General features: G+C 35.1%; 1 protein-coding gene across 1 annotated transcript in view; it reads right to left on the bottom strand.

The window, feature by feature from the left end:
• LOC138393671 (disintegrin and metalloproteinase domain-containing protein 5-like) overlaps window positions 1-27211 on the bottom strand; it is a 99074-nt gene that overhangs the window by 4184 nt on the left and 67679 nt on the right. The window contains exons 15-19 of the mRNA XM_069485050.1: window positions 24199-24397; window positions 19209-19299; window positions 18035-18233; window positions 4531-4617; window positions 3061-3172 (exon numbers count right to left, since the gene is read on the bottom strand). Coding sequence (XP_069341151.1) covers window positions 3061-3172; window positions 4531-4617; window positions 18035-18233; window positions 19209-19299; window positions 24199-24397 — 688 coding nt within the window. The remainder of the gene's footprint in view (window positions 1-3060; window positions 3173-4530; window positions 4618-18034; window positions 18234-19208; window positions 19300-24198; window positions 24398-27211) is intronic.

The raw sequence follows: 27211 nt of genomic DNA, 5'->3' as shown, positions 1-27211 counted from the left end.
TTCTAAGCTTGGATAATGAAAATGAGAACAATTACAATACTAACACTAGCGTAACCCAGACACACTGAACAAGAAGGCTAAATGAATGTACTATTTTAATAACAGATGGAGAGTAAATTGTACAATATGCCAAACACATCATTTGGAATTGGGCATGGTGGAGGAGGGGCCATGAAAGCACATATGGGAAGTGAATCTCAAACGTCTGGAATGAAACAGGCAAGTACTTCTAAATCAATCACATTGTGTTGGTCTCCCAAGTTAAAAAAACTTTTTTTTCTCCCAGAAAGACACCAGTGTTCTGACAAAATAGCTACTGCTGAGTTAGCTTGGATACACATCAGGAACAAACATGTACTACCCTATCATTCATTCCCTTGATTGCTACATGAAACTGAGTGAAGTTACATTTCCTGATTCACAGATTGCAACTAAAATGTCCTATAGGAGAAGAAAGTAGAAATTTGGTAACAGTTGTATTGCCTCTCACAGTGTAGCAGTGATTCCTCTTAGATCTTATCAAGTGAGGACAGCAGCAACATACTGCCCCTAGCTCTTAGGTAATTTTGGCTCAAAAATGGAGTTTTGAAAAACCTTTTTAATTCCTATGGAGCTTTTAATTAAAACTGCAGAAAACATAAAATATTTCTGCTATCTTGAGCAAATACAAAGTAGACTTTGCTCAGTTATATGCATATTCAGCAAATAGTGGAAACGTAAATTTTTGCAACTTCCACTCACTCTGTAAACATCTTACCAAAGAAAAGATGTCACCTGCTACGTGTTCTGCAGAGCTTGTACACTACACTAAAGTGGGTATGTTATGCTTTCCTGTGATATAGAGGCTTTCATAATGAAAGCTTTTGGTCACTTTTAGTTTATTCAAAATGTACAGAAGCACTTACTCAGTTTTTTTTTACTTGATAAAATGGAAATGTAGATCATGTACATGTACAAGGTGGCTATCACTGTCATCAGCCATAGTAAATATTTTAAAATATTGGCCTGCCATAAAATCTTATTTTTAACATGTGAGTCAAGAAGGGTGTTCCTTTCTAATTTTGAGGTACATTGAGGATGGCAGTAGAAAACAGACTTACAGTCAAACAGAAATTTATATGTTGTTTCTTCAAAACAGTTTGGTGATCTGTGAGGAGGCCATAAGGTCCCCAGAAAAGGATGAACCTGCATAACCCAATGTCATGTGTAGGTTATAACAACTCATGCAATCAGAATGACTAATATATTTAGAAATATGACTATTTTAGGACTCCAAAACCGCCACCAGAAAAAGGACAAGTGGGTTAAACAGCACTTTCTCAGTTTCTTTATTAAAACTGTAATGTACGTGGAATTCAACTTAGATATCATAAATTCAAATTACCTCTGTGTTTAAAGACCACATTCCCTGAGAGATTTAACTTATGATGACAGCCAAGGCACTTTGAAGTATTTACAAATAATGACTATTTTAGATATGGATAGCCTAGACATAGTTATAGATGCAAAGAACATGATTGACAAACAGCTGGTCTAGCAGAACAAGCATGTAGATACAACAGGGGTGAACATTTGGGGACAACTGCAAAATAATTCCTACAAATCTAAAACTCTGCTGTTTTGAGTAAGTAAAATCCCAACTATCCAAGCTGTAACGCTTTTGTTCAGAAGTTATTTAGTTTGATGCCATCACACTGGACACATTCTATATCCTGTGGGCTTGATAACGAGTAGAGCTGCAAGTCAAAATGAATTTACATTTGGTTTTATTCAGTGTTGCTGCTACATAAAAGAATGTCTGAAAAGCTGCAGGTAGTTCAGAGAAATATAATTGGAAAACAAAACAGAAAGAGTATAAAATTTCTGATAATCTGCATCAAGGGTCACAAAGAAACATGTCATTTTTTATTAAATATGGGAAATATCTCTTTAATTATGCCTATTATATTTATGTTCTTCTTTTAAAGTCTTGTATTTGTGTACCTTAAGAATATATAGTAAAGACAGGCTTCAAAATTTATCCACTAAAGAGTTTTTAAAAAGAGTTAAAATAAATTCTGTATAAGAACTTTCGGTTTCTTGTTATAAAATATTGTTGTATTTTTCTCAAACATAGCATTTCTTTAATTATACTATAAACTATTATTAATTGACACTGTTAACTGGTCCTATTGTTTTTTTTTAAATAATAGCATTTAAGCAACCAAGAAGTAAATAATACAGAATAATATATACTTCAAAGAAACATCTATTTTTCACATTTTCATATGAAAATAATAATATAGGTGTATAGGTATATGTTATATATTAAATTGTTATACTTTTTTTGTTCTGATACGTACTTTGATATGGCTGTGTGTTGTCTCTCTAAAACTTTGGTCATCCTAGGTATGCATCCCATGTAGCAGCCAAGCTACAGATAAGTCTGCCCAGGAGTTTCACAACTTTCTTGCAAAGTCACAAAAAAAGGGGTTATAGGGTGGACGGGCTGCCTATGCTCCCAGTTATTTGGTGTAGGCTCCATACCTTCTAGAACCAGGGGATGCACCCCCTTCCTGTTGTTCCCTGTCTCATCCAGGCCTGCTTGATCTCAAAATACTACTCAGGAACACCAGAGTAAAGTTACAAAGAGTATATTCCAAAATATTAGCATGGAGTCCTTGCAATCCAGGAGAAAGACAACTAACTATGAAATAAATAGGAAAAAAGATAGCCTGAAAGATTTCAAAGACATTAATATAACAATGACTACTGACACTCTTATAAACTAGAATATACAAGGCAATCCAAATGGTCAATTTAAGTTGACTGGTCAAGTTATATGCACTGAAATTTCTACTTAAAAAATTATCTAACATCGGATACACTTTTTCTCAGTAAACAATGTCAATGCTGATGTAGAAAGAACAGTAGAAACTTACATTGTCAGATTTTTTTGAACTCTTCCAAGTAAAATAAAGGCATGTTTGTTGACATTAGTTGCCTTGCAATCTAGTTTGAAACCTATAATTTATTCTCTTAAATATGGTAGTTAATTAATAAAATTTTAAAGATACTAACGAGTCTTAATCTTGTGTCCATCATCGATACTTCCAAATCCTTCCTTCTGTGGTTCGCAATCAGGAGGAGCAAACCCCTTCTCACAATGGCAATGGTTAAGATTGTTGCAAATCTACAATAATAAAAAAAAGAAATAATTTTTGTACAAAGATGGCTTTCAGTGGAGATCAATGAATAATCTAAAGTTATTCCATAGGGTGTCTCATTCTAGATAATTTATCTTAAACAGACAAATTCATCAACTTTTCCCTTGCACGTGTCCGTATTTTGGAAAATAAATACATCTAGTTTCTGTTGCCAAATCAATTTCTTTTTTTTTTTTATTTTTTTTATTTTTTTATTTTTTTTGAGACAGAGTCTCGCTCTGTTACCCAGGCTAGAGTGCCGTGGCATCAGCCTAGCTCACAGCAACCTCAAACTCCTGGGCTCAAGCAATCCTACTGCCTCAGCCTCCCGAGTAGCTGGGACTACAGGCATGTGCCACCATGCCCGGCTAATTTTTTCTATATATATTTTTAGTTGGCCAGATAATTTCTTTCTATTTTTAGTAGAGATGGGGTCTCGCTCTTGCTCAGGCTGGTCTCGAACTCCTGACCTTGAGCTATCCGCCCGCCTCGGCCTCCCAGAGTGCTAGGATTACAGGCGTGAGCCACCGCGCCCGGCCCCAAATCAATTTCTTAAAAAAAAAAAAAATTTCAACTCCCCCCACAGCCAGACCCAAATACCTTGCAATTACCAGTAACATGCCACTAATTATCATCTACTTGCTAGCTTCACAGAACAGCCCAGACTCTAAATTAACTAGCAAGACTGGCAAGAAAATGCTAATGACCTTTATTTACCAGTTTCTGCCTTCTCTATGTAAAAATAAGATTATTTTGGCCGGGTGCGGTGGCTTACGCCTGTAATCCTAGCACTCTGGGAGGCAGAAGCAGGTGGATTGCTCGAGGTCAGGAGTTCGAGACCAGCTTGAGCAAGAGCAAGACCCTATCTCTACTACAAATAGAAAAAATTAGCCGGGCATGGTGGCACATGCCTGTAGTCTCAGCTACTCGGGAAGCTGAGGCAGGAGGATCGCTTGAGCCCAGGAGTTTGAGGTTGCTGTGAGCTAGGCTGACGCCACAGCACTCACTGTAGCCTGGGCAACAGAGCGAGATTCTGACTAAAAAAAAAAAAAAATTATTTTGGTTAAATGGTGACATAAGCTCTTCTGGCACTTACAGCACCTCCACCTCACATATTTACCAAACGTTTTATACATCCAGAATCATCTTAAATGTTTTCTCTTTATCTTCTCTAGTAAATAGTTCAGCAAGTTTCTTAAGAAGGCAAGATCAAAATTATAAGTTACAGACTGTAAAATGATACCAAATATCAAGATAATGCAAAAAAATTCATTATTTAAAACCCCAAATTGTTTATTGAATTGTTAAAAGTATGCTGCTTAAAATAGGCATGGCAGTTACTTACTCCATGACCATTACAATTTGTAGCACTATCGCACGCTTTATAGTTGATTAGGAATCGAACTTCTTTACAGTCATATCTCCAGCAATACTGAAAACAAAGCAAAAAGAAGTGAAAAATAAAGTCAGCCAAAATGTGTTCACAAATAACATGTTACAAAAATTCAAGAATATCCCAGAATTCATATTACCCAGAATTGGCAGAAAAATCCATGAGTATACAATGAAAAGAATAATAATTGTGACTACATGAAAAATTGTGAAATAAACTATGTATAGTCAGGTTGTAAAGATGTAATCATATGTAAGGAGCTGGAAGTGTTATTTTCTTACCACCTAATACCAGAAGTCCCCTTAGAAAATAGCTGGAAAAACTATATCAATAGCTGGAAAAATTAATTTGATTAGTTCACTGAGTTTAAGAATTATCTGAGGAACATTTAAAAAATGCCCATGCCTGGACTCCACTGAGACCATTCTGATGAAATCTTTGGGGGCAGGGTCCAGGGCAATGATTATGAAAACTGGAGGGTAGAGGAGTGAGGTCTTTAACATCATGAGTATGAGCAGCAAAGGAAGACAGTTTACTGTTCTATGTGACAAAATGAGGAGAAAGAGAGAAGACAGGATAACATATAATTATAGGAGGTATTGGGACAATGAGAGACTCTCGGTGTTGAGATAGCTAAAAAGCCCTCTAAGAAAGGAATGCTTAACGTGGGAATTTACATTGTTCCAATTTATGGCATAAGTTTATGTACAAAATTTCAGTAAATTTAATATTTTGTGAAAACATTTTATATTTTGGCTAAGTTTTGTCTTTGGATATAATAATAACAGGATATTCAGAATCAGGAGAGTCAGGACTCTGGAATAGAGATTTGAGCTAATATAATTTAGATCCCAAGAAGGAAAACTTCACATCATACTTGTGTTCTGTATGTTTCAAAATGAGCAAGAAGTTACAGATAATCTTTTTTCTTATATGGCATTATCAAAATGTTACTATATAGAAATAAATTTGTATTTAGCAAGCACACCCAGAAAATTTCTCTCAAAAAATATGTTAATTTAACTTTACATAGTTCCTCTTAACTTAAACCAATTAGAGCATTAAAATGTTATTAAATATATTATTAATTTATAGAACATTAGAAATTTCTAATACTGTGTAATTACATTATGTCATATTAATTGTTAATACTGTTTCTTATTCTCATATATAATATTACATATATGATAACCACAATATGCATTATATTACAGCAGGATACAATATTCTAATAATATTCAACTTAATTAAAATATTCATCTACCAATAAGAAATAAATAAGAGTCCATTATAAAAAGCAAAAATCAGTATAAACTTGGCTTTTCTATGGAAACAATGAATATCCATTCAAAAAACATTATTGCAAAAGCAAGCTATATTAAAAAATGCTTGATCACATCTTACTATCATTCATCTGAGATCTTCAGATCTTGTCTATGCAAAATCACAGGATTACATATGTCAGAATATCAAAAATGCTATGTATAAAAATTATTTTAAAGTAACATTGCTGTTAAAAAGAAGTATGGAGATCACTGATATCAAATACTGCTGATACAGTATTCACAACTTTTAAATAAATAGAGAAAATGTCTTTTCAATGTCACATTCGAACATTCTTTAAGAGGCCCACGTAAGACCCACCTAAAGATTATTTAATTATCTGAAGAAATACATTATAATTTTGTTTAACTTGCTAGTTACTACTGATAAGAGCCTAGATTTTGTGAAGTTTTGTGTTACCACGTAAATTTTGTCTGGCAGTTATGTAAGTGATTTTTGTCCAATTGAAAGGATAACCTCAAAATTATGGTTTTATTGCTCTATAGGACATTAGCAGGTTTTGCATTGAGCACAGCAGTTGTATTACATTCTTTTTCTAAATGCCTCTAAATATACAGTTCTTCCAATGCTTACAAACTGATTCCCTCATTAATGAATCAATTTATGTTTATATAGTGGTCACGTTTTTTACAGTGTTGAGAGTTTTCAAGGCCCGATTGAAATGCCTAAGTGTGATCACCAGCCCAGAGTCGAACAAACTTCTTTGCCCGACGATTTTTCCCCTGGTCTGTAAACATAGAAGTGTCTTTTCTAGGCTTGTAGGGGTGATTCCCAAAGTGGCACCAGAAATTTAATGTGGCTGATTCTCTATTTCTCTGGAATTTTTCATGGCAAAGCAGTTATTTATTTATATAGGCTCGAAAAGAATTTTTTGAGGACTTCTGTTTCTAGCCAGGATACATTAACAGGGTCCACAGTTACACTTCTACCATAAAAGAACTAGAAAACTGAGCAAAGTATAGGAAACAACTATTTTTAGATATTGGACAATAGTCAGTACAAGACTATGATCTCTGAGGAAAAAGGAAACAATGAGGTGAGCCCTCCTAGCATCCGGGCTCTCTGCTGGAATGCAGTTGTTATGGTATACAGATGAATAATCCAAGCATCCTAGTTTTCTGGCTGAGTAAAGCAGACAGAGATCAGCGTCTGTGAAAGCTGGGAAGCTGTGCAAGCTAGAATTTGCTGTGAAGACTATTCTGTGGAAGGGAACTACATAGAGAAAAAGTTCCATGAATCTGTATAGGGGCTGCTTTGTGCTTTTGACTGAAGACAATCTGCATTTGCACAGGGCAAACATCCATGACACTGAGCAAGAAGAATTTCTAGAGAAAGAAAAATTATCATGATTCTGTAAGAAGGACAATTTCTTAATCACACAGGGCTGGGACTCATTCAAAGTCCTACCAGAACTAATATATAGACTTTGCTAAATGCATAGGACATTCAGTAGAGACCCCCGAAGTGTCACAATTTAGAAGTGGAGCAAATCTAACCTAGACTAGAATTTACTCTATATGCTAAAAAGAGTTTAAAGTCCTCTAAGCTTTTTTTTCAACAAGTCTCAAAAGGATCAGAATAATCTACAAGTAACTTAACTGCCTGCTATAACAAAGTCCAATTCTCTTTAAAGTAAAAAAATCATTCAACAACAATAAATTCATAAAGTTTATCACAAAATAAAAGTTGCTAAATGTGAGGAAGAAAGACAATGTTGCCCATACACAGGTTAAAAAATCATCCAACAGAATCATACTTACTAATCTTGAAGTTGATTGAATTAACAGACAAGAATGTTAAAACAGCTGTTAGAAATATACTCCTTAGACTCAAAGATGTAAGGGACTGCATGGGCATAATGAGAGGAGTATTAGAAGATATAAAAAATGAAACAACAGAACTTCTAGAATGAAAACTACCATATATGAAATGAAAATAACATAGAGATAGGTTTTTGCTCTATGATACGTGTTCTAGGTTTAGAGGCTCCTAGCTCACATTTAGTGAAAAAGGTCTCTTCTTGATAGGCCATGAACTTTAGTAGATGGCCAAGGGAGGCCTTCTCCTTCCACTCAGGACCTAAGACTTTCCTCCCACCCAACAAAGGAACAGGTGGGCAGAACCACCAAAAGGGACCCAGCTGTAACAAGCAACCTGACTGGGAAGCTCCTTTTACCCTATAACCCCACACGCCTAAGAGTCCAGAGACTCTTTTTCCCTTCTAGGAGGTGTCAAGATAGACAAGTGGTACTGGAAGAGGGGCCCAACTACACTAAGCAGCTAGACAGGGAAAGCTCATAGCATGTAAAGACGTAACAGGGTTAGATGGATGGAACCAGAAAGAGAGATGCAGACATAACAAATAGACGAGCACAGGAGGAGGCCTGTTTGAACTTGCAGGTCTGAAACCTCTTTCCCTATCCAGAGACACAGGGCAACTGCAACTGTGGGAGTGAGGGAGATGGGGGAACCAGCTGGGGGAACCAGGTGGGGGAATACCATGACGCCCCTCCTCCATAGAGAGACATGCTATGGCCTGGCTTGGGGACACTTCTTCTGTCCTTCAAGGTAGCACCAGCAACAACCACTGGGAGTCTCAGTGGCAACAGATAAACCAAGCAAACAAAATGACACTGCAAAGCCTCTGAAAATTAAACTGCCTTCGAAATCACAGCTCTCAAAAGAAGGCAAAGACTTAAACAAGGCAACTTCCAACTAAAATAATAGCTTTACATATGACCCAGAGTCTCATAACATAATAAATACAATTCCTGTAGGTATACACCCATCCCCTCCCCCCACCCCCACCTCTGTCCGATACCCAATTGGTGTTATTCCCAAATGTGCACTTAGGTGATGATCAGGGAAACCAATTTGCTGGTGAGTACATGTGGTGCTTGTTTTTCCATTCTTGGGATACTTCACTTAATAGAATGGGTTCCAACTCTCTCCAGGAGAACAAAAGGGATTCACTATCACCGTTATTTCTTATAGCTGAGTAATACTCCATGGTATACATATACCACATTTTACTAATCCACTCATGAATCGATGGGCATTTGGGTTGTTTCCACATCTTTGCAATTGTGAATTGTGCTGCTATAAAGAAGGACATTATGTCATGATATAAGAATCACTGCAACAATAATACATAATGATCTTAAATGTGTATACTCCAAACAACAGAGCCTCAAAACACATGAAGCAAAAATAGATAGAGTTGAAAGGAGAAACAGACAAATCCACAATTATAATTGGGATTCTGCCACTGTTTTCTAAGCAATTTACAGAAACTATACAGAAAACCATCAGATATTGGTGATCTGAACAATACGACATGATTCAATTGACATATACAGATCCCTCCACCCAATAACAGCACAATACACATTTCTGAAAGTGCCCGTGGAACATGAAGCAAAATGTATCATATTCTTTATCATAAAACAAACTTCAACAATTTTTAAATAAATTTCTGGAGATTGTGTTCTCTGATAATAATAAAATCAAACTTGAAATCAGTAAAACAAAGATAACAGGTAGTTCTCTAAATATGTTGAAATTAAATAATATACTAATAAATCATGTATCAAAGAAGAAACTTCAAAGAAAATAAGAATAGACATAGAACTGAAAGAAAATGAAACTGTAATAGAAAAATATGTGGGATTTGGCTAAAGCAGTTCTGACAGGGATCTTTGTAAGACTAGATGCTACAAATGAGGAAAGGCCTCAAAGAATTTAAGTTCCTACACCTCAAGAAACTAGAGAAAAAGCAGAAGAAATTAAATGCAAAGCAAAAGAAAGGAAACAATTATAAGAGCAGAAATCAATGCATTTGAAAATAGAAAAATAATAAAAAACAAATGAAACAAAAAGCTAGTATTTTTGAAAATTTTTATAAAATTGATACATTTCTAGAAAGACTGAAAGTAAAAAAAGAGAGAAGACACAAAGCACCAATACTGGAAATGAAATAGAAGTTATCACTCCAGATCCTATAACCATTAAAGAGATGATAAGGGAATCCTATGAATAACTTTACATGAATAAATTCAAAAACTTCAAAGAAATGGACCAATTCCTAGAAAACCATGAATGATCAAAACTCACCATGAAGAATTTTATAACCTGAAGATCCTTGAAAAATTGAAGAAATTAAATTCATAGTTTAAAAGTTCCTGAAAACAATGTCAAGGCCCAGATGGTTTCACTGGAGAATTCTGCCAACATTTAAAGAAAACTTAACATTAATTTCACAAGTCTCTTCTAGAAAATAGAAGAGGTGGAAGTAGTTTTCAACTCATTTGATAAGATCATATAAAATGGCCAAAAACAGAGAAATACAGTGCAACAAAGAAAACTATAGATTAATATCTCTCATGAATTTAGTTGCAAAAATTATTCATTATTCATTCAAAACATTAGCAAACTAAATGCAACAACATACAAAAACAAGACCAAGTGACATTTATATCAGGTATGTAATGCTGGTTCTACATTAAAAAATCTATCGATGTAATCCAACATATCAACAAACTAAAGAAGAAAAACATATGACCACATCAATTGACACGGAACAAGCATTTAACAAAATTTGAGACAAAATTATGATAAAACCTCTCAAAAAGTTAGCAGTAGAAGACAATTAACTCAACTTAATAAAAGGCATATGCAAAAAACCTACAGTTAACATCATATGTAATGATAAAAGACCTAATACACATGCCTTTTAGATTAGGAACAAGGCAAAGATGTTCCCTCTCACCACTCTGACTGAACATCATACTGCAAGTTCTTGCCACTGCAGTAAAGCAAGAAAAATAAATAAAAGATATACAGATTGAAAAGGAAAAAATAAAATGTTCTATATTTCTAAATGACATGATTGTCTACATAGAAAATCCCAAGGAATCTACCATAAAATTCCTACCATAAAACTCCAGGATATAAGATCGACACACAAAAATCAATTGCATTTTTATTGTATATACTAACAATGAACAAGCAAAACCAAAAATTTAAGAACACAATACCATTTATACTTGCTTCAAAAAATGAAAAATATATGTGCATACTTAATAAGTCATGTACAGGATTAGTTTTATGAAGAATACAAAATGATGATAATAGTTATCAAAACATACTCACAAATGGAGAAATTGACTATGTTCATGCACTGGAATTCTCAACATAGTAAAGATGTCAATTCTCTACAAATTCATCTAGCTTTAATACAACTCCTATCAAAATTCCATCAAGGTTACTTGTAAACAAAGAGAAGCCTATTCTAAATTTATATGGGAAGGGACAGGCCAGACATTAGCTAAAACAATTTTGACAAGGAAGAATAAAACGGGAGGAATAACTCTACCCAATATTAAGGTTCCCTATATAGCTACAGTAATCCACAATTTGATACTGGCAGAGAGACACAAAATAAGTAGAACAGAATAGAAAACCTCAGAAATAGACTCACACAAATATGATCAAATGTTTTTGAACAAAGGTGCAAAAGCAAAAAATAGCTTTTTCCACAAATGGTGCTGAGCAACTGTACATTTTTTATGGTTAATTTTGTATGTCAATTTGGCTAGGTATATAGTGCCTGTTTTTTTGGCCAATCACAAGTTCAGACACTGCTGTGAAAAGTATTTTTAGATGAGATTACCATTTAAATCAGTACACTTTGAGCAAAGCACATTGCCCTTCTTATTGTGAATGGGATTCATACAATCAGCTGAAGGCCTTAGGAATGAAAACTGAAATTTTCTCAAAAAAGACAGGATTCTCCTTAAGACTGCAACATATGAACCCTGAGTTTCCATCCTGCTGTTCTGCAGAATTAATACTCAAGACTGCAACATAAATTCTTATCTGAATTTTCAGCCTGCGTGCTTGCTTGCCCTCAGACATTCTCTCTTCCTCTCTCTCTCCCTCTCCCTCTCCCTACCTGTCCCTCTTTCTCCTCCTTCTTTCTCTCCGTACACATGCAGCATCTTGAATGGATCTGGAGGACATTGTGTTGCATAGCAAGAACCAATCTGAACAGGTTACGTAATGTACAATTCCAGTGTTATAACATTCTTCAAATGACAGAATTATATAGATAGAGAATTGATTAGAACCAGAGGTTAGGGACACAGGGGGAGAGGTATGAGACCAAAGTGATACCATGAGGGAGTTCCATTTTGGTGATAGAATAGTTCTCTATCTTGAATGTGGTAGTAGTTCCATGAATCTACACATGTGACATAATTGCACAAAACTATACACACCTACACACCCACCCACATGCTTAAGTAAAGACAGATAAAATCTAAATAATACTCTACCAATATCAACTTTTGGTTTAAAAATTGTACTATAGTGATAGATACTAGAGAAAGCTGGGTGAAGTATACACAGGACCTATGAACTGTTTTTATAACTTTTCATAAAGCTATAATTATTTCAAAATAAAAAATAATTAAAGATAGAAAGACTGTTATTAAATGTGACAGATTCTGGGTAAGAGAAATCTAGGTAATGCTTTTCCTTCTTCATATTTTCCTCCATTTAAAGGTTTGATATATCAATTTAATATTTATATGTCCATTACCTTTATAGTTTTAAAACAGTGAAAAATATTATAAACACTAAAAATTTTGGAAAGAAATGTTCCGAACATTATTTTTAGGTACTGGTATTTTACATGATTTTTTCCTCTGTATTTTTTAAGTAATTTGTGATATGTGCATATTATTTTCATAAAAGAAAATTTAATTTATCTTAATAAATCAAATTGCCAGAAAATAAAAAAGAATGAGGTGGATTGCTACAACTCATATAAATGGATTCCCATGAAATGTGTTAAATGGAAGACAGTGGAAAAGAGCATCTACAGGACACTACCTTTTGCATAACAAAGAAGTGAATATAAAGAATGTACATGTATCTGCTCATTTGTGCAAAAAATTAAAATTAAGATTACCAGAATCTAACAAGACTGTATTGGTGTTGGGAAAGCAATGAGAATGAGAAAGAAAGATGGAAAAATAATAATTCTTTGAGCATTACATTATATAATTTTGAACATTAGAATCATTTCATGTTTTATATCTTAAAAACTGGAATTAAATTAAATTAAGGACAAGGAAAAATCTCAAAGCTTCTTATACAAATAATCTACCCACATTTAAGGGGGAAAAAATGAATAAATCCAAGTAACTTCTGAATAGAGTATTTTTACCTATACACTCAGGCTAAGGCAAAAAAGAAATAAAAATATTGAATTCTAACAAAAACATTTTTTACAATGTTTTGAGTCAGGAATTCTGAAACTACTTAATTTACATTCTAAGTGCTTTCTAGGACTAAATATGTATAAATATATTAGGGAAAACATGAAAAAGGTATGTTCCTATCAGAAAAAATGCAAATATGAAAAGGTAGGGGACTAGAATGAACCTTATACTGAGAATTCAACTTGTATGATTATGAGCTTATACTTTTTAATGTAGATATATAGATAGATATAAAAAATGTATATATGTGCATATGTAAGTGTGAATATAAATATTTATGCGTAATAGGTGTGTGTGTATATATCTCCTTTGACTGCTAATGTGACCAGAATCAGTGACATCCCAATAGCAATAAACAAACAAAAACCACAAAACTTGGTTTCTAAATACCATCTTCCATTCAAACAAACCAAGGATCCTTGGAGAAATGGCTGATTCTAGGAAATGGGACAGAAGATGTACAAGATGAACCTAGAATATCTTGTGGTGCCAGAAAGCAAGAAGCACCCAAACAAACAAAAACCCACAATGACAGAGGCAGGTCAAAAGATGTAGGAGCCAAGTGAAAAACTCTCAATGGCCAACACTAAAACAATTTGAAAAATGAAATTTAAAAATTAGTACTGGATTATAACCTAGAGTATGATGTAAATATCCATGGAAGTTAGTGTATTGCTTAGGAGTGAGTATGAACAAATGGGCAAGAGGGAAATTTTAAGGGTAATGTATTAAGCTGGATGTAGGGATTGTTGCACAATTATATAAATTAACTAAAACCAATGAATTGTACGCCTATGTTGGATAAATTCTGATAAATGATACTTCAGTGAGGCTGTTTAATAATGTATTGGCTGGAGTAGAGGATCCTAGGAAGATGATGGAGTAGGAAGCAATAGGAATCTGTCTCCCCATCTAGACAACAATTGCACTGCAGAATCTATCTGATGTAACTATTGAAGACTTACAACCTCCAGAGGAAGATTTGGAAGGTAAATTGTGGTTAATTTCATTAAATTTCAGCTCATAGCAGACTAGTAGCTACCTATCTTCCACCCCCAGCCCCATGGCAGGCAGTTTTGGCATGTGTTCCTGGAGCAACATGCACACAGCTTGCAGGAGTTGGCACAAAGGACCCTGTCCTTCAAATATTGGAAATCTGTGCTATGATAACTGATTGATACTTCTGATCACAGAGATACAAGAGGAAGGCAGTCATTATTTTTGTACCTTCTCCCATTGTTGCAGGCCCCTTTATCTCCTGCTAAAGTGACTTCCAGAGGATTTAAAGGGCTGCTGTTCTTTTTTCCCTGCTTCGTTTTTCTCTTTTTCTCCCTTTTGGAGCAGACATTAAAGATTAGAACATTCAAAAACAACTCTATATAAGGAGAAAATTAGAACATGATCACACATATCCACGGAAAGGCACAAGCTCAGAAAAGACCTCCGGAGACCTTAAGTTCATACCTCAGGTTGAACGTGGCACATAAACAGCCTGAAACAATCAAGAAAAATAAATAAAAACTATAACAAAATAAGCAAACAATAAAAACAGCAAAATCTGGGGAAGGAAGAAAATCTGATTTCCAGAATTATTATATTACTGGATTAAAAAGTCCACTTTTCAACAGCAGAAGAAAAATTTAAAAAATAAGAATAAACAGTAAAGTATGGTCAAAGTAAAAAAATAAATAAATAAATCAACAAATTGTCCCCTAAACAGACCTGATGACAGATCTAATAGAGGAGGACTTTAAAACACTTATCTTAAAGATGTTCAAAGAAATAAAGAAATATGCTCAAAAAAATTAAACGAAGAAAGTAAAAAAAAAATGAACAAAATACAAAAAGTATGAAAAAAAGTTTCTCTGGAAAAACTAAAAGGAAACTAAAAAGAAACTCTAGAACTGAAAAGTACAATAATTGAAATCAAAACTTCACTAGAAAGGTTAAAGCCAAATTTGAGTAAGCAGGGGAAGGAATCGGTAAACTTGAAGATAGAACAATGGAAATTATTGAGTCCAAGGGAAAGAGGGAAAGAAATAACATTGAAAAAAAGTAGATTAGCTAAAGGGACCTAAGGATACCATAAAATGGACCAACATATGAAGTGTGGGAGTCCCAGGAGGAGAAAGGAAAGATAAAGAGGTAGAGAGACTATTTGAAGAAATAAAGACTGAAATATTCCAAAATTTGATGAAAAACATGAATATAAAATTCAAGCAATTGAATAAACTCTAAGTAAGATGAATTCAAAGAGACTCACACTGCTTACCTAAAAATGATATCACGACCAACATCATACAGAATGGGGAAAAATTGAAAGCATTCCCACTTAGAACTGCAACCAGACAAAGTTGTCCACTATCTCCACTTCTATTCCACATAGTGCTGGAAGTCCTTGCTATATCAATTAAACATGAGAACGGAATTAAGGGCCCCCAAATGGGGGCAGAAGAGATCAAACTCTCATTCTTTGCTGATGATATGATATTGTATTTAGAAAACCCCAAGGATTCAACCAAGAGACTCCTGGAATTGATAAATGAATTCAGTAAAGTCTCAGGATACAAAATCAATATACACAAATCAGAGGCATTCATATATGCCAATAACAGTCAAACTGAGAACCATATCAAAGACTCAATACTCTTCACAATAGCAACAACAAAAAATAAAGTATCTAGGAATGTATTTAACTAAGGAGGTAAAAGACCTCTACAAGAACTATGAAACACTGGAGAAGAAAATAGCAGAAGACATAAATAGGTGGAAAACCATATCATGCTCATAGGTCGGCAGAATCAACGTTGTTAAAATGTCTATACTACCCAAAATGATCTACAGATTCAATGCAGTCCCTACTAAAATACCAACAGCATTTTTCACAGATACAGAAAAAATAATTTTACACTTCGTATGGAACCAGAGATGACTCCATATAGCAAAAGCAATCCTAGGCAATAAGAACAACATGGGAAGTATTAATTTACCAGACTTCATACTACAAGGCTATAGTAATTAAAACAGCTTGGTAGTGGCACAAGAACAGGGACATTGACCAGTGGAACAGAACTGAGAACCCAGATATAAAATCAATCTCATATAGCCATCTAATCTTTGACAAAGCAGACAAAAACATACACTGGGGAAAAGAGTCCTTACTCAATAAATTGTGCTGGGAAAACTGGATAGCCACATGTAGAAGACTGAAACAGGACCCACACCTTTCACATCTCACAAAAAACAACTCACGGTGGGTAACAGACTTAAACCTAAGGTGTGAAACTATTAGAATTCTAGAAAAAAATGTGGGAAAAATTCTTATAGACATTGGCCTAGGCAAAGAATTTATGAAGAAGACCCCAAAGGCAATCACAGCAACAACAAAAATAAATAAATGGGACCTGATCAAATTAAAAAGCTTCTGTGCAGCCAAAGACACAATCACAAGAGCAAACAGACAACCTACAGAATGAGAGAAAATTTTCACATAGTACACATCCTATAAAGGACTGATAACTGGAATTTATTTAGAACTCAGGAAAATCAACAAGAAAAAAAATCAAACAACCCTGTCAAAAAGTGGGCAAAGGACATGAACAGAAACTTTTCAAATAAGACAGAACAATGGCCAACAATCATATGAAAAAATGCTCAACATCTCTAATCATCAGGGAAATGCAAATCAAAAGCACAAGGAGATATCACTATCTCCAGTGAGAATGACCTTTATCAAAAAGTCCCAGAACAATAAATGTTGGTGTGGATGTGGAGAGATAGGAACACTGATACACTGCTGGTGGGACTGCAAACTAGTGCAACCTCTGTGGAAAGCAATATGGAGATACCTCAAAGAGATGCAAGTAAACCTACCATTTGATCCAGCAATCCCATTACTGGGCAACTATCCAAAAGAACAAAAGGCATTCTATAAAAAAGACATCTGCACTCGAATGTTTATAGCAGCACAATTCACAATTGCAAAGATGTGGAAACAAACGAAGTGCCCATCAATCCATGAGTGGATTAATAAAATGTGGTACATGTATACCATGGAGTACTATTCAGCTATAAGAAACAATGGTGATATAGCACCTCTTGTATTTTCCTGGATAGAGCTGGGACCCATTCTACTAAGTGAAACATCCCAAGAATGGAAAAATAAGCACCACATGTACTCAGCATCAAATTGGTTTTAACTGACCAACACCTAAGTGCACATATAGGAATAACATTCATCGGGTCTTGGGCAGATGGAAGGGGGGAGGGGGGTTGGGCATATACATACATAATGAGTGCGATGAACACTGTCTGTGGGATGGACACGCTTGAAGTTCTGACTCAGGGAGGGGAGGGGGTGCAAGGGCAATATATGTAGCCTAAACATTTGTTCCCCCATAATTTGCTGAAATTAAAAAAATGTGTAGGCCAGGCGCGGTGGCTCACGCCTGTAATCCTAGCACTCTGGGAAGCCAAGGTGGGTGGATCATTTGAGCTGAGGAGTTCCAGACCAGCCTGAGCAAGAGTGAGACCCCGTCTCTACTAAAAATACAAAGAAATTATATGGACAGCTAAAAATACATATAGAGAAAGTTAGCCTGGCATGGTGGCGCATGCCTGTAGTCCCAGCTACTCTGGAGGCTGAGGCAGGAGGATTGCTTGAGCCCAGGAGTTTGACGTTGCTGTGAGCTAGGTTGACACGATGGCACTCTAGCCCGGGAAACAGAGTGAGACTCGGTCTCAAAAAAAAAAAAAAATGTGTATAACCATAAAAATAATTTTAAAACATTTGAGTTGTTGATTTGAGTTGTTGTTGTTCTAATTACCATATCTGGACCGCACATGGAGCCATCCTTTACAAATGTTTCATCTCTCTCTATTGATCCTTTAATGAACTTCGATCCAGGTAGACTTGTAGATACACATGTGTCGCCTCTCACATGTGCATAAATCACAGATAAATTTGGACGTGATATTAATGTTCTGTGTGGCCATGTACAAACTAATTTTCCACATAGCAGATGACTAGAAGCATAAGGCAGAGAAAATTTCATTTTATTATTTATTGAAATAACATAGGTTGCTAATATAGCTAAATCAAATAAATGTTTACTAATTTGAATCCAGATTTCAACAGTTTTCTCTCAGTAAATTTTTTTGAGCACACTTATGATATGGCTCTTTTGTTTTATGAGTCAATTTGGAAGTGAAAAATTAATGATTTTTACAATCTGACAGCCTGGCTTTTTCCTATACTAGTTGCTAAATTTTTTTTTTTTTTTTTTTTTTGAGACAGAGTCTCACTCTGTTGCCCAGGCTAGAGTGAGTGCCGTGGCGTCAGCCTAGCTCACAGCAACCTCAAACTCCTGAGCTCAAGCGATCCTACTGTCTCAGCCTCCCGAGTAGCTGGGACTACAGGCATGCACCACCATGCCCGGCTAATTTTTTCTCTCTATATATATTTTTTAGCTGTCCATATAATTTCTTTCTATTTTTTTAGTAGAGTTGGGGTCTCGCTCTTGCTCAGGCTGGTCTCGAACTCCTGAGCTCAAACGATCCGCCCACCTCGGCCTCCCAGAGTGCTAGGATTACAGGCGTGAGCCACCGCGCCCGGCCTAGTTGCTAAAATTTGAGCAAATGGATCACTGGTCTTCAATTTTTTCATTAGTAAAATGGAATAAATAAGTCTTACCATATACATTTGATGTATATAAATACATATGTATAGCCTATAGTATAAATATATAATATATATAAACTGCCTAACACAATGTCTAAATCATCAGAACAATTAACAGAGGCCATTTTTATAATCATTGTTTAACATTATAGGTACTGAACACATGTTATGGTAGTCAGTAGATAATATCGTTCAGCCTAGATTATGTAATAAAGAAAACTGACCAAAAAGGCCATTTTACTGTGTACAGAATATTTTCCAGGATTTTAGCAGTCTATAACCTACAGTCCAAACAAAATTATAATTTTCTAAATACATACACAAAATTACAGTACAGGTGTCCACAGTGTCCAAACATATCTGCTCTGGAATTAATTTCGTCGTAACAAGCAAATGGAGCACCTTTAGAACCTAAAAAGAACAAACTGAAGTAAATGACAATGCCAAGCTTAAATTATATTATAGAAATGATAGACTCAACCTGGAAATTATAACGTGATCCCTAGGGAAGTTTACAATTACTCAGCACTAAAAAGTTGTTGGCAGTAGAGCTAGAATTAAAAGCCTGCCAGACTGTGTTCTATATCAAAGAGACAGTAAACAGCCATATTATTGGAATTTTTTAGTTACTGTTAGAAAAATAAGGAGTTTCTCTATTTCCTATAAATCGTTTACGTCCTGCTTTAGTTCTCTACTTAATGTGAAAATTTAGTTTACTCTTATCCCAAACAAAACAGTAGAGAAATAGTACCTACAGTGCAAATGCTGGTAACAGACCCACAGAGCATTGATTAAAGTCTCCTTGTTCCATGCTAGGATCCTCATATCTGTTCCCTAGTATTCTAATAATCACTAAGTAGAAATTATTGAATTTTAAAATCAGAAAGGGTGTCAATGCCTATCTACTTCAGGCCTTTGATACAGTTATGTCTAATTTAAAAATTATGAAAAATTCAAGTGTATATAATAACTGCCCTATCACTTGGACTTAATGCTTTAGGAATGGGTTGCATTGATCATGTTCATCACATGTAATAAAAACAGAGATTTTGTTGTTTGTTGAGATTTTTTGTTTTGTTGTTGTTGTTGTTGTTGTTACCAGCTCCCTCGACCAGGGAGCTCTCTTCAACAATTTCAAGGATAATCATACTTGGAAAACATGATCTGTAAATCTCACTCTCCTGAAGAACACACTCCATACATGTATCATACAAGATGCTACAAAACAGGTCAGATAGATAGATTGGTGCATGGAATCCACCACCAGCAACAATTCTTTTTTGAAAAGATCTACTCTTGAACTCACCCAATAAGTAAGTAGTTTTTGTTTGCTTTCCTCCAAGCAAAATACTTATTTGATGAAATCTGATTTAAACTTCCCAGTTCCCCAAATTATATATATATTTATGTTATAGGGCCAGGATTAGGATAGCTCAAAATTTAAATGGGAGGGGGGGCAGTGGTGGTGGTCATAAACTCAAAAATCAAAATAAATAACATCTTAATGCAATAGTTTTTGAAAACCACAATTAATGCAGGAAAAATCCACGATGAACAAATTTGAGCAAAACACCACAATTTCACATAGGGACAGGTCATTGTTTTCTAACCGTGCTTTCCTACACAAGGGCACAGCCCTTTCCAATCAGCCAGCAGTTCCCTGGTGAGGCTCAGGAAGCCTTATCTGCTCCCCAGGCCAGAAGGGAAGCACCCTAAGCGCAGGATATTCTCCCAGGATCTCCCACAGCTTTTAACAATACAACATCCTCTCTGGTGTCCTTTTTCAGCTCAGTTTTTTTGAGGCTCAGGATGGCAGGACTTTCTGCATTGTTTTCTTGACTGTTGAGGCCCCTCCGTCAAAACAACTAATGCTGGCGTGGATGTGGAGAGATAGGAACACTCTTACACTGCTGGTGAACTGTGGAAAATAATTTGGAGATACCTCAAGGAGCAATCCAGCAATCCCACTACTGGGCATCTACCCAAAGGAAAAAAAAAGACATTCTATAATAAAGACATCTGCAATGTCTATAATAAAGACATCTGAATGTTTATGGCAGCACAATTCACAACTGCAAAGATGTGGAAACAATCCAAGTGCCCATCAATCCATGAGTAGATTAATAAAATGTGGTATATGTATATTATGGAATTCTACTCAACTACAAAAAATAATGGTGATCTAGCACCTCTTATATTATCCTGAATGGAGTTTGAGCCCATCCTTCGAAGTGAGGTATCACAAGAATGGAAAAATAAGCACCACATGTACTCACCATCAAATTGGCATTAAGTGATCAACACTAAGGTGCTCAGTAATATTCACTGGGTGCTGGTCTGGTGGGGGGATGGAAATGGGTAAACTTACAACTAAGGAAGACCGTATGGGGGAAAGGCACGCCTCTAGCCCTGGATTGGGCGAGGCAGAGTCATTACTTGTAATCAAAATGTTTGTACCCCCATAATATTCTGAAATAAAAATATAAATCTATATTATGCTAAAGCTTTACATTCATCAAATATACTTTTTTTTCATCAAATATACTTTTTAGGTTACTTCCTCTCATTGTTTTAAGCAAAGATGTAGGCTTTCTATTAAGCATGCAGCTTTGTATATAATCATGGGTTTTTGTTATTTATAGACTCATTATCTTTTTCCACTTAGCTCAAAATGTGAGAAGATGTTTTAATAAATGAATAAAGGGGTTCACATTTTTACTTTTGTATAGGCTGAAATGACAGCTTAGCACTGTTTCTTGTTCTTTCTTTAATGAGAAGTTGGCTTTCTTTTTGCTCTTTTTCCCTTGTCTGTGCAAGAATTCCAAATGAATTCAGCTTTTTGTTTTTCAAATCACAGTGAATGATGATTTCCTGGAGGTCTTCAACTGAAAATACCTTGAGGACTCTCATTCATTTTCTCTATTAGAACTTGGTACTCTGGAACTGTACTGCACATTCCCTGAGCCCTTTGTGTTCAAGCCCCATCAGGGTGAGCATCTCTAGAGGTAATCCAAAATGAGGAACTAAAATAAATGTGTGGGGTGGGCTTTATATGTTGTTACTTTTTCTTTTATTAATCAAATTATGGAATTATTTGTCCTTTCTGTTATGATGTTTGACCCTACCTTGAATGTTTTAAAAGAAACTTCAAGGGACTCGTGCAGTATATAGATCCTACAAGACAATGTCTAGCCCAGCCTTGAAGAAAAATATGTAAGAGGGTCCCATCAGACGGGGCTCATGCACTGAAGCAACAAACTTTGCCTTGAGTTCCACGAAAAATCCTCAGCAAGAGAGCCTTTGTCTTGTTTCTTTAAAATCACTATCACTTTAACATAGAAAACCTCCCTACCATGTTTCTATAGCCTGAGATTGTATCTGGGCTATTAACTATGTAGTATTGAGGGAAATAATCAAAAGACAGAGTTGCCATTTTACAACATTTACAGACTGTGTTTATTGTGACTCTTTGTTTTAAAATTGGTCTCTTTACATCTAAAGCACAGCATCTGACAGAATTTCTGTTAAATAGATTCTCACTTTATTCCTAATTCTTAGTTTACCTCATTAACCAGCACAATTTCACCAGGATGATTAGAGTGGCAATTGCCATCATAGGGAACTTTTGAAATATCAGGGTGATGTATATAGAAAGAGAAAATAAGGGAAGAATATAAGGGAAGAAAACTACCAAATATTCATGGGTCAGTGTTTAGAACAAAAGTCTAAAATCTTCAGCACAAAATTGTGATCCCAAATTTGCATCCCTGAAAGACACTCTGGCAAAATCTAAAGAAACCACTCTGAAACTTACCCTTCTGTGCCTCCAACATTCTTCATCTTGCTTTGATGTTGCCACCTGTAGTCTTCTTTTCCCTCACCTCACTTCTCCTCATTCCTATGCAAATTACTCTTTCCTCATAGTCTTCCCTCGGAAACTACCAATTTAACAACTTAACACCTACTTCATATTGTTAGCATAGATGGTGCTCATTGGAAATTGAGTTTAAGGCAAGAGTCATAAAATATATATTCCAAAGCCATAAGGATACATAAAAAGTTTGCTATAGAATTTCATGTTTTATTATTTTATTATTCACCTACTACCCAGGGCAGTAGACCTAATCTATTGGCTCCTCAGATGAAGAAAGATTATTGAAGGCTGCTGGGTAGAAACCCAAAATGAAAGAATTCCTGTCCTCTCCTTTTGCATGATATCCCAAATAGGAGACATTATAAGAAAAAATAGTGTGGAATGAGACTGCAAATCTCAGAGACTGCAACATATACCTGAGCATTTTCAAAGAGAATCAGAAAATAAGCAAGCAAGGAATATCAACTTAGGTCCCCTTTGATGACAACTGGATTTTTATAGCTGTAACCCTGCAGTTCTCACAAAGAACTTTAAAATCATTCCAAATACTAAAAAACAGTAAATAAGACAAATAACCTGGGAGACACCTGACTGACGATCCACTATTTGGCTCTAAATTTTTCTGCCCAGCACCGAGCCCTGGCTTTACTTAAACAAACATTAGAGCATAGATCTGGAGTACTTTTCCATTCCTCCTAATTTTATTGGTCATTTGTTTGTATCTCAATTATGTTTTAGATGCCACTGTATAGCCATTGTCTTGCCAGATGGTGCAAATAATGATTATTCTGATAGGAAAGCAGAACAAATAATCACCCAAACCTCCATCTCACTGCCTCCTTAAATTCCTGGCAGTCATATGATTTAAACAATATTTAAAGGCCTCTTCTATTACCTGGTTAACAAAGGCCAGAGCTGAGAATAAAAAGTTTCACCCTTTCAGAGAACATGAACTGCATAGTTGTTCATGAAGCAAGGAACAACTTCATGTTCAATGAAGCAAATGATCCACACATTTACAGGGAGCTCTCAAACTGTACTAGACCAGTGGTGGACTAAAGCCCTCACTCATCAGCAAGCCCTTTGAAACTCAACTAATCAGTGATTAGCCTGCCTTGCTCTAATAAAAACCCTTGTTTCCTTTAAGTCTAAATTAAACCCCACCATTACAAATTCTATATAAGATCATGAAAAGCTGCATTTTCACCTGAGGTTCCTTTTCTGTGGGAACAACAATCCCATATAAATTCAGAAGAGTTGTTTTGTTTTGTTTTGTTTTTCAGAATCAAGAAAATTGTGATTTCCTTTAACACTGATATACACAGGGCAAGTGCAGTCATTAACAAATTACGTTTACATTTTTGTTCTACAGAATTGAATAACAGACTTTGGTATAATCAGAATTTAGGAACTAAGAAGAAAATTATGATCATTACCTTTTCCGATTAAACTTTCACACTGTCTGTCAAAAGTCACACACATTCCACTAAAACAGAAGCCTGAACCCGAATCACAAGTTTGTCCATTGCGTGCAAAAGTGTTAGGCACACAGTAGGGGTTAGTTCCATCGCAATATTCACTGAAATCACATTCTTTGTCAACTGATCGCCTACAAAGTACATCCAGTGGTTTTATCTAGGAGGAAAGAACATAAGAAAAGATTACATATCAGTGATACTTAAGTTTTCTGTCTCTTTAGCCTCTAAATTTTCATTCATTTTTTTCCCAAGTTACTAAGAGCAATAAGAAAATTAATTCTTCTTGTTAATTACTTAAGCATCATATAGAGATTTATATGATTAAATTTATTGTGCAGAAAAATGGATAATGCCTGTGAGAAAAGCAAAAGAAACTCAAAAATAAGCACACTAACTACCATAATAGGAAGATAGAAAGTGGAGCTAAGGAATGACTATAAAAATTGTTTGGAACCCATTATGGCTGTGCTCACTTGTGCAGCTTCCGGTTTCTTCATACATCAACCTTAGAGCAGAAATCAGCACCCATTTATAAAACAATAAATCCACATCATAAACATTTAGAAAACATTGTGGATTTTAAAAGAAGATATTTTAAAGACATCCAGGAGAAAGTTTATTTCACATATCACAATGCAAACAACTTAAAAAATAACTTTCATAATTACACATCTCTGATCTCTTCAGCACTTACTCGTGCACTGATAGCTTCCAGAATTCCCTTTCTGTATACCTGTTTTTGCCAAGGAACATCTAATCATCAACTCTGCAAACTCTCCTTTCTTCAACATATCCCCCAGTTCCTCATGGCGATTGTCATTATCCCATGCAAAGTAAATTAAAATTTTTCTAGCTTCCAAAGGTCCTGAAGGCCCAGCTTATATAACATTTATCTCCTAAAATAGGTTTCCTCCATACTTTTTCTTGAATTGTCAACAAGTATCTGCTACCCGTAGCAAATCTCACACAAATTCTCCAGGTGTTAGATGGTAAGACAAAACACAATATTTACTTGTGTCACTCAAGCTTATAGAGTTAATATTTAACTCAAAACCAATGATCAAAATTGTTTCTAAAGGAAAATACATATACATATAATGACAAAGTATTAATACTTGTTTCTTCAGAATTTGCTTCCTTTTACAAATTTGTATAAATGGAAATCTTACTTTTTTTCTAATATCTTTTTAATACTTATGAATACTTATTTCCTCAAGTGCTCCATGAACTAAGCTTTATCACCACTGGCTCCACTATTAAGAGGGAGAGAAAACTTTTTTTGCATATGTTCATTGTGCAGTCATGAATTTAGAGTATTGAAAAATTATATTTTCACAGAGATAGAGGTGCTAAAATAAATCAAATTAATTGTGTTGCTCACAAAGAAGTACACCTCATGGGCTCATCTTATGTTAAGATATCTTTCCTTGGGTCTCTGATTAACTCCTAAATGGCTCTAAAACTTTAAAACTGGTGACTCTCTGAGTTTCTTTCTCCTAATTTTTTATGGTTTTGGTTTTCTTTTTATTTTTTGAAAGATTTTTTTTTATTCTTGCCAAGATTTTCAGTCTGTATGTGTTTTGTATAATTCATGGTCAAGGCTGTGTCTATTCCACAACCAAGACAGGGATGGGTGGGTTGGTTTATTGCCCCTGACCACTGCACCAGCCTTGACTGCATAGCAAATAAAGTACAGGGTATATCAGAAAACTCATAGCTTGAGCTTTCCACAGCTGGGCCCAGGGACTAATGAGAATCATGACCACTACCCCAGTATCAAGAGCAGAGTTGTTCACATGTTCCTGGGGATATGTGAATTTGGTTTATTCAGTCAAAAGTTATTCCCCTGTGGTGCAGCAATGATAAAGAATTAGGTAATCTGGTATAATGCTTATGTGTGGTAGGTGAAATAGAAGTTAGCTAATTTGTTTAAAGTTATATTAATATGGATAATTTAGCCTTCCCCCATATATATATATATATATATATATACATATATATATATATAATGGAAAAGTAGAAGAACGCATATACAAATATGGGTAATAAGATTTTTCTTAATCACGAAAGACTTTTGAGAGTGTACGCAAGTCATAAAAAATGTTTGAAAGTGAATTTTATTGGCTGTATTTTAAAATGTCTGGAAAAAAGTCTGAAAGTAATGAAATGAGTTAAAATTTTAGCAAAGATAATAAAGACCCTAATTGAACTTTGAGAAATGAAAACTATAATTTCTGAGGTTAAAAAATACACTGAATGAGATTGGAAGCAGAGTAAGCCATTAGGTGAAAACAAAAGGACTAATTAACATGAAGAGATAGCAGTAGAAACTATTAAAAAATGAAACAGAGAGAAAATAGATTTTTTTTAAACAAATGGACAAAGCATCAATTTACCTGTGAGACAAATTTACACAGTCTAAAATATATGTATATGGAGTGATCAGAGGAGAGCAGAAAGAGATAAAGATAGAAAAACTGTTTGAAAATATAATGGCTGAAATTTTTCCAAATTTAATGAAACAGCAGATTCAAGAGTCTCAACAAATTCCAAGAACAAGAAACATGAAGAAAATGATAGCAAGGTACATTATAATCAAATGACTAAACACCAGTGACAAAGAGAAAACCTTAAAAGCAGCCAGAGAATAAAAGACATACTGCGTACAGAGGAACAAAGATAAGTATAATTGCATATTTACCACTGAAAATAATTCAAGCACGAGGATAGTAGAGCAAGATCTTTAATGTACTAAAAATAAAAATGGTCAATCTTGAACTCTATAACCAGAGAAAATGTCTTTCAAAAGCAAAGGCAAAAGGAAAACTTTTTTAGATGAAAGGCTTGCCCTGGCAACCTGCTAGATTCCAGAGCCCAGGGCCCCAGGCCTGCCTAGGATACTCAGTCTCCAAGCTCTCCTGAACACCAGGTTGACCCCATTGGCCCCAGGCTTCAGACCACCCTTAGCAGC

The sequence above is a fragment of the Eulemur rufifrons genome, chromosome 12 (assembly GCF_041146395.1).
Source record: "Eulemur rufifrons isolate Redbay chromosome 12, OSU_ERuf_1, whole genome shotgun sequence".
NCBI lineage: Eukaryota > Metazoa > Chordata > Mammalia > Primates > Lemuridae > Eulemur > Eulemur rufifrons.
Note: the sequence above shows the minus strand (reverse complement) of the source record. Positions and strands in the feature narration are given on the sequence as shown.